The 9515-nt window shown below is 33.5% G+C and overlaps 1 protein-coding gene across 1 annotated transcript in view; it reads right to left on the bottom strand.

Annotated features, from left to right (window-relative positions):
* Positions 1-6017: 6017 nt before the first annotated feature.
* LOC106468132 (homeobox protein MSX-3) overlaps positions 6018-9515 on the bottom strand; it is a 6134-nt gene continuing 2636 nt past the window's right edge. The window contains exon 2 of the mRNA XM_022396440.1: positions 6018-6784. Within this exon, the coding sequence (XP_022252148.1) occupies positions 6327-6784 (458 nt within the window). The 3' untranslated portion in view covers positions 6018-6326. The remainder of the gene's footprint in view (positions 6785-9515) is intronic.

The raw sequence follows: 9515 nt of genomic DNA on the forward strand, positions 1-9515 counted from the left end.
TTTAGTATATAAGCCAGGGATAGAAAAATATGCAGACAGATTGAAGATAGAGATAATTGAGTCAAGCGAACAGTAGGCACCGTAAGTAAAGTGTGTGAATAGCTGTGAATTATAGCGCGTGTTTATATAAATAGTTAAGTTAAAGCGACAGCAGAAATTCTGTGTATTGCAAAGTTGTATCGAGAAAGAATAAACTAGTTTTAATTAAGAATGGACTTGTATCGCTGAAGTTTCTCGAAAAGAATTTCTACGGGAAATTAACAAACAAACAGGTACGCAACACATCATTATTTATGAATGGCAGTTGCTATAAAGGCAGCAGTTTTAGCCTGAGGTGATAGTTGTCTTGATGAGCACATATGTTGAAGTTAATGAAATATACTGCTCCTGCACTCCCCAAGTTAAAATGCAAAATTTTGATGGGTAAATCATCGCAACGATGTATTTTAACTAAACAAAAGGTCTTAATAGCATTTGAAAGCCTCGAAAACCTTAGTTAGGTGTTTATAAAAGTCTCTTAGATTGTTATATGAAAGATTTGAGACTATGATGAGCAATATATAATATGTGGCGGCCATTTTTTTCGACCAATCTCTACATACTGTTGCGTCAGCGAGTCACATGACCACCGTGACGCAACGTTTCTAGAACTATCGATACACTTAATCTCAATACTCGCGTTAAAACAAACGCTAATCAACGAACGTCAACAATACTTCCGACTGCAGTTCAGTTACTCACTGTCTACCCACACATTACATTCCCCTCTTTTATATACCAGCGTACCCTATTTCTAGTAAGAACTTGAACATTCGCCAAAGTACATGCAGAGTTATATTCGGAAAGAATAAACCAGTTTTATTAAGTAAAGACTTGTGTCGTTAAAGTTTCGTTGAAACGAAGTTACGGAAAAATCAATTAACAAACGGAGACGTAATACATTCTTAGTTATAGATTTTTAAATTGTAAAGTTTTCTTTAACAATATTTGGTTAATTTCCCACAATGGATGATCCTAATAGTTTTGATATGAAAGGTTAGCCTGTTTTTTAAGTGTACGTTCAGCAGAAGTATGGATAACATTACATTACACTTAGAGCAATTATTTATTTTAGTTATAAGAACGTAAGAAAGGAACGCACATACACGATGTAGTAAAGTTTATTTTAAAAAGTATTGATTTTGTTTACATCTTAAATAGTTCTCCATCCACACAAATTTCCATTGGCTAAACACTGACATCAAATACTCTTTAGTAAGAATTGTTCTGCTATTTCCTACCACTGCCTGCTAAGGTTTATCAAAGTTATTGATCAAAATTTGCTACTTTACGCTCCTGTTTGTTTGAGTTTCTATTTTTATAAAAATGAAAGAATATTCTGAGGTTTTTCAGTGTTTTGTTTTTTCATTAACCCTAAAATCGAGAGTCGATTCGTTAATCATCGCAGTTTTGGGCAAACAATAAGAAGCACTAACATTGTCTTTCAAACAATACAAGCTCAATGATAACTTAATATTATATCTTTCAAACAATACATGTTTGTAGTTAAGCACAAAGCTACACAATGGGCTATCTGTGCTCTGCCAACCACGGGTATCGAAACTCGGCTTTTAGCGTTGTAAGTCCGCAGACATACCACTGTGCTAAGATAGTGGGGCAAACAATACAAGCTCAACGACAACTTAATATTATATCTTTAAAACAATACAAGTTTTGTGCTCATTGGTTCACCTGTTGCAGATAGATCTTCAATAAAAATAAGTTCTCGTCCGTTTATGTGAAGATTTTGGTGAAAGTCTATTCCCTCTTACAAAGACATTTACCTATAAAATACCTTTGACTCAATATAAATTGGAGGATGTAACCGAAGGTCATGTTTACTTTAGTCACATTTTCAATTGCATAGTTTAAAGATCTAATGATTGCATATAGAAAACCATTGTGGACACAGTTCAGTTGAAGTTAAAGTGGTCAGAGATATCACCCATACAACGTAAGAATTCAATCAAGTGAGGTCAAAAAAAACTTTGAAAGAGAAGGAATAGTAAATATAAATAACTTATTGTAACTTCTTTCATGGTTTAGTGATCGGCAGGCCTAGATGTAGTTGATCAAATCTCAACGAATGAAAGTCATAAGAAATCACTACTAAAAACCATTCTTACAAATTAAGGTAAAAATGGAATGACCCTAAACAAAAATAGTTTGCTTTCATGGAGACTTTTCATCAATATCAAAACAATATTTTGAGAGTTTCAATTGAGGTTATGAAGCAAGAGTTGTGTTTAAACTCAAAGCTACACAATAGGTTACCTGTGCTGTAAGCGCCGCGGTTATCAACCCCCGATTTTTTATCAAATTTAGCTTTCAAGCTTAACACTGAGCCAGCACTGGGGTAAAAAAAGGCCTAAACTTCAAAGTTTTATATGAGAAATTGATGTAGTGGATTTACTCTTGTTCAAAGATGCTATCAAAATATGGCAATTTCTGAACGATCGGCTCACAGTGTTAGGTTTATGTTAATAAACAATTTACACAGAAAACAGAGTAACTTTGCATAAGCTAAATGAAGATAATATGGGTTAAAGATAAAATGTTGAGATAGAAGGCAAGTAAATCCCAAACTGTAATAGATCATTACTCAGTTTTATCTTAATAGTCATTGATCTCCTTAATGTAATGTGTTAATGATGGACCAGCAGGAATAAATCGAGTAACAACACTTAAAATTCATTGCTATCATTAGTAGAAACGTGCTTCACATTTAATGGCACTCAGATTGATAAAAACAAAGTACTGTATCATTAAACTACAGAGGTAATATAGTAACACACAGCAGACAAGTGATAATTTAATTATTGACCAGTTTATACGAATACTTCCTAGCCAATAAATCATAAGTACTTCTACATTTTAAATTAGCATTAGAAAAATCAAATAGAAATTGATTATTAAGTCAGGAAACCAAGGATTCTAGTGAACTGTTCAGTGAATTATTAAGATATTAAGTCAAAAACAAAATGTCCACTGTTTGAATAGTGAACTGTTCAATGAATTATTAAGATATTAAGCAATGAAACAAAATCTCCACTGTTTGAATAGTGAACTGTTCGATGAATTATTAAGATATTAAGTAAAGAAACAAAATGTCCACTGTTCGATGAATTATTAAGATATTAAGTAAAGAAACAAAATCACTTTTTTGAATAGCGAACTGTTCTATGAATTATTGGGGTATTAATTTCAGAGACTAGGTATTGTTGCAACTATTTCTATCGTTGACGGGTTTTGTTTTTTCTTTAAGATTGGGTAAAAATACTTTAAAGTTCAGTCCTCTTAAATAAATGTAAAGCTTCTTATTTCTTTGGTTGTAACATACAAATTCCAAAGGCTATGTTCGTTGATAGGCATAACTCACAAATTAGAATTAACAGGTACTAACACATAGTAACAGATTCACAAACTAATCACTTACTGACTGACAAACAGTAACAGATTCACAAACTAATCACTTACTGACTAACAAACAGTAATAGATTCACAAACTAATCACTTACTGACTGACACACAGTAACAGATTCACTAACTAATCACTTACTGACTAACACACAGTAGCAGATTCACAAACTAATCACTTACTGACTGACACACAGTAACAGATTCACTAACTAATCACTGACTGACTAACACACAGTAGCAGATTCACAAACTAATCATATACTGACTAACACACAGTAACAGATTCACAAACTAATCACTGACTGACTAACACACAGTAACATATTCACTAACTAATCACTGACTGACTAACACACAGTAACAGATTCACAAACTAATCACTTACTGACTGACAAACAGTAACAGATTCACAAACTAATCATATACTGACTAACACACAGTAGCAGATTCACAAACTAATCATATACTGACTAACACACAGTAAGAGATTCACTAACTAATCACTTACTGACTGACAAACAGTAACAGATTCACAAACTAATCATATACTGACTAACACACAGTAACAGATTCACAAACTAATCACTGACTGACTAACACACAGTAGCAGATTCACAAACTAATCATATACTGACTAACACACAGTAAGAGATTCACTAACTAATCTTTGATTCACTGACCGACGGACTCACTGATCAACTCTTTCGTGTATAGTTGCTTATTTCCAAATCTCACGAGAATTCGACATGTCACATTAAATCTAGACACTCAGGAACCTTCTAGACGTCACGCGAAAAATCCATATAGCAAAGAATACAAAATATCTAAATTAAAATATTAAAACGCTCAGCAGTATCCACGGTTTGAAAAGCAAACGCTTTTAGAGAATTTTTATATGAAACTCCTCTTACTCTCTCTCTAGAGAGCTTATTGGTAATGTGTATGTACATTGTGTGTCTTCAATCTTATCACAGAACACACCAATCCGTTTTAATAAAGTGTAGTTCACTTGAAGCTGGACCCGAAGGTGGTAATCATAAAAATAATAGTTTATATCAGGTCAACTGCTATACACTAGATAATTAACCCCCTTGTTCATTAATGGTTAACTCCCTTTAAACACTGAATAATTAACCCACTTGTTCATTAAGGGCTAACCCCCCTTTAAACACTGAACAATTAACCCCCTTGTTCATTAATGGTTAACTCCCTTTAAACAGTGAATAATTAACCCACTTGTTCATTAAGGGCTAACCCCCCTTTAAATACCGAATAATTAAAACACTTGTTCATTAATAGCTAACCCCCTTTAAATACTGAATAATTAACCCACTTGTTGATTAATGTCAGACCTACTTTAAATACTGAATAATTAACCCACTTGTTGATTAACGTCAGACCTACTTTAAATACTGAATATTTAACCCACTTGTTGATTAACGTCAGACCTCTTTTATTAAGTGGGAATTAGGTCTCTTATTTATTAGCATCAGGTATTCAGGTTAGTTTTAATAATGATTAATGGTGACTTTGTAATTTCAGGTTACAACTTATAATGTGACTAATAACCTTTATGTTAGTACCTAACTCAAACACAATATTTCTTCTGTGTAATTGTGGTACAGAGATATACCAGAAGGTTCTCTCTTTCTCTAGTATTGTTATTTTGTAGTATATGGATATACCAGAAGGTTCTTTCTTTCTCTAGTATTGTTATTTTGTAGTATATGGATATACCAGAAGGTTCTCTCTTTCTCTAGTATTGTTATTTTGTGGTATATGGATATACCAGAAGGTTCTTTCTTTCTGTAGTCTTGTTATTTTGTAGTATATGGATATACCAGAAGGTTCTCTCTTTCTCTAGTATTGTCATTTTGTGGTATATGGATATACCAAAATATTCTTTCAGTCTCTAGTATTGTCATTGTGGTATAACGTACATGAGCTGATGTCAAGAAAATCGCTAAATCGATCTGGTCACAAGTTACCTTTCTTTCTGGGTCATCTTCCACGATAGGGATAGTTGTACTCCCCTCGGGGTGACAGTGGTCACCTGGTTGAGATACTCATGCGAGATAAAAGGCTAGAGATCAAGATTTAACCAATCACACGGTCATACTAGACAAACGAGAGTTTCGATAATTAGTATAAAATCTCATACTTAGTCAGATTATTCCGATGTTATTCTAATTCTACTCTGATCTGAGGCTGAGAAATATATAGAAGAAAGCAACTGTCTCACGTAAATAGACACACTATATTTTTATATTAATTTGAATATAGATTCTTTTCTGTTTCTAACTCTTGAGCTTAAACTGATGATGATGCTAAAAGTGCACAGAAACGCCAGGAAACTATTATAGTAGGATATATTTAGTTAAAATAAACTCAAATAGTTACTAACAAGTATATGTTACTAACTATACTTGCCTAAGCTCATAAGTTGCTATAATCATAGTTGTATCAGCCATGAGAAATTTAAACTTCTTGAGATTAGCTATAATGATTGTTTTGGTGTTAACAAACCGGACCACACTTCATAGATTACATAGCTTTTTATGTTCAGCAGATTTCTACTTACAAAACACGTGAAAACCAGTCTTTACACAAAGTTCAAAGAATTTACTACAGCGTCTTCTGTAAGATGGTATATGTACACGATTCAGACTCCTTGCACATCGAGAAACAGGACATTGCTATCGTCATGGGCATCCAATGGTATTATCCGTGGGCAAAACTGATCCAACGCAAGTTGGATTCAGCAACTAGCACCTTCTCCTTAGCCAAACCTAATGAAGGGGTGATGGGTGCCCTCCTCTTTGTCATAGCATGCTTGTTTGGTGATTGCACAGAGCTGTTGGAATAGTTCAATAAGGGCATATAGCAAAAGGTGCTGAAGAAGTAGGACTGAAAGAGTACATAGGGTAAGTAGTTATAAAGGGAGCTAGGATCGGTCGAATCCCTTCGGCAAAGGAACTTAAGTGTGTTGCTGGAGGTACCTCAGAAAGGAACGTCACCGGTAATCCAAAGCCAAAATTGTTTAGAAGAGGTCTTGCAGCTATCCTGCTCTTCTCCAGCTCGGCTTCCTTGAGCCTTTTTTCCTTGGCTCTCCTGTTCTGGAACCAGATTTTCACCTGGGTCTCCGTGAGATTCAGGGAGCTCGAGAACTCGGCCCGGTCAGAGATAGATAGATACTGCTTCCTTCGAAACTTCCTCTCCAGGGCCATCAGCTGTTGAGTGGTAAACGGTGTTCGAGGTTTCCGGTTACTCTTGTGCTTCCGTAGCTGGCACTTCATGGGCGGAAGTTTTGGAATCTCTCCGGATTCTGCAAGAAAAGATCCACGAAAAAGATCTGTAGTGTAATATATATATATAAATACACTACATTTTTTGTACTTTAATACCTTAATTTACTTTTTACTGATTACACGAAAACCCGCACAAGAGTATTTAATTTGAACTACATTTTAGTTCAGAACCAAGTTAGCACGTGATGAATGTAAGAATTAAACATCAGGTAAAAATGGTAATTTTCTATAACCGTAGCTCCTTGAATAAAACAGCAAAGAGTCAGCTCATGCTGAGAGAAAATATTAAGAATAAAATTTATTTCTTCTTGATTAACAAATAACGTTATTTGTTAATCAAGAAAAATGTTTTTTATTAAATCAAGTTGTTGTTACATGATGTAACAACAACTTGATTTAATAAAATAACTTTCTTCTTGATTAACAAATAACGATGTAACAACAACTTGTTTAATAAAATAACTTTTTCTTGATTAACAAATAACAATGTAACAACAACTTGATTTAATAAAATAACTTTCTTCTTGATTAACAAATAACGATGTAACAACAACTTGTTTAATAAAATAACTTTTTTCTTGATTTAAAGACTAACGATGTAACAACAACTTGATTTAATAATTCATTGATATAAATGGAAATGTTATAAATGTTTGGAGATACTTCAAAGTTCAAAACTTTCCAATTACAAAATTTAATATCAATACTGACATGTTGTAATTAAGATATGAATGATGTAAATTACCCCTCTGATTTTACATAATTACTACATCCTAGGTTTGTAATGTGACCCCCTTACGTGGTTAAATTAGAAAAATGACTAATATTCCTTACATTTTAGTTAAGTTTGTCTTGATCAAGTGAGATGCTGGTATATAGAGCTGGACTGAGCCAAGTAACACTATATTTATTATTCTAGTAACATAAAACTGTCCAAAGTAGTCTCCGTTCATTTTATTATATTAATTTCTCATTATAACATTTTGTTGCTTCTCAATTCTAAACATAGTCTATAAATAATTAAATTTGAACGTACTAGAACAATATGGAAGACTGGCAGTTCAACCCTTACAGACGTCTCTAATATTCAGACACATATCTGTACTAGAACAATATTGAAGACTGGCAGTTCAACCCTTACAGTCGTCTCTAATATTCAGACACATATCTGTACTAGAACAATATGGATAACTGGCAGTTCAACCCTTACAGACGTCTCTAATATTCAGACACATATCTGTACTAGAACAATATGGAATACTGGCAGTTCAACCCTTACAGACGTCTCTAATACTTGGATACATATATGTACTAGAACAATATGGAAGACTGGCAGTTCAACCCTTACAGACGTCTCTAATATTCAGACACATATCTGTACTAGAACAATATGGAATACTGGCAGTTCAACCCTTACAGACGTCTCTAATACTTAGATACATATCTGTACTAGAACAATATGGAAGACTGGCAGTTCAACCCTTACAGACGTCTCTAATATTCAGACTAACGTGGAAGACTGGAAGTAAAATATCAATAGTCTCCAGAACCTGCACCGTATAGTCTCCTAACTCAGACACACACTTGGAAATTATTGTTTACGTGTTTAATGCTCCTATCAATACTCTCCAGAACCTGCACTGTATCCCCTAACGGCAGGAAATGTCGCTGAACCGCCAGTCACAGTGACTACGAACACAGGATATCATATACATTGAACAAGTTTACAAAATAATATTTGACAATATATGTGCAAGTATCTACATTCAATATCTACGTACACACAAGGACCAATCTTTCATAAACTGTGGTATATCTATCGAAAATCTTATGTCTAAGGTGTTTTGAGATGTGTTTTAGTAACATTTTGATGCTACATATATATATATATATATATACCAATTTCAAGGAAATGCAGCGTTCATGCTAGTGGTACTAACTTAGTATTGTGAATTATTCAGTTAATTAGTTGTTCAAAATACTAAAAAGTAAATGTGAAGTCAAATCTATCATTCGATTTATCACTTGTCAACGAGTTATGTCCGAACCCCCAACGGTAACCATGGGCCATAAGTGTATAAATAGAAAAAATAAAACTAAGCTTCGTATATATCATATTTATGTTTTTTTAATATGTTTCATTTGCTTTCATACTTGGGTTCTTAGACTTATTAGGTTCATAATAGTATGTGCTGGAATATTACCGTGAACCCTCACGTGGTTCTGAATGGTAAACTTAGGATATACGATTAATTCTTATTATGTAGGTTAATTCGTAAGCGATCATCACTGTAAAGCTCATATTGTTAGGTATGTAACAGCAACACCGTGTTCAAGAATACGTTACATATTATGTTCGCCCAATCTTTATTATGTTTATAGAAATATACATTTAAGCCTTACCACATATGATGAAGTTCCGAGTTTTATAGAGTAATGATAATTATATATTAATTAAATATGGTAAATACTGTTCGGCTGAGCATCATTAAACTCGTTATAGTATAGCCAGAAATTTAATGTTCAGAAAAACTGTTTCTACGTTCCCAAGTTCTATAATTATTACGCTTGCAAGGGGCTCTAGGACTAAATTTCTTTAAGGATTTCCAAGGCTAGGATTCAAGGCTCTCTAATTACTTAGTTTTAAAGATTGTCTAGCTTTTAGATATCTAGCATTCCTTATAGTTAGGAATTATAGATCAATAACACTTAAGTTTCAAATGTTGTCTAACTTTTAAGTTTCTAAGA

The sequence above is a fragment of the Limulus polyphemus genome, unplaced genomic scaffold (assembly GCF_000517525.1).
Source record: "Limulus polyphemus unplaced genomic scaffold, Limulus_polyphemus-2.1.2 Scaffold2885, whole genome shotgun sequence".
Taxonomy (NCBI): Eukaryota; Metazoa; Arthropoda; class Merostomata; order Xiphosura; family Limulidae; genus Limulus; species Limulus polyphemus.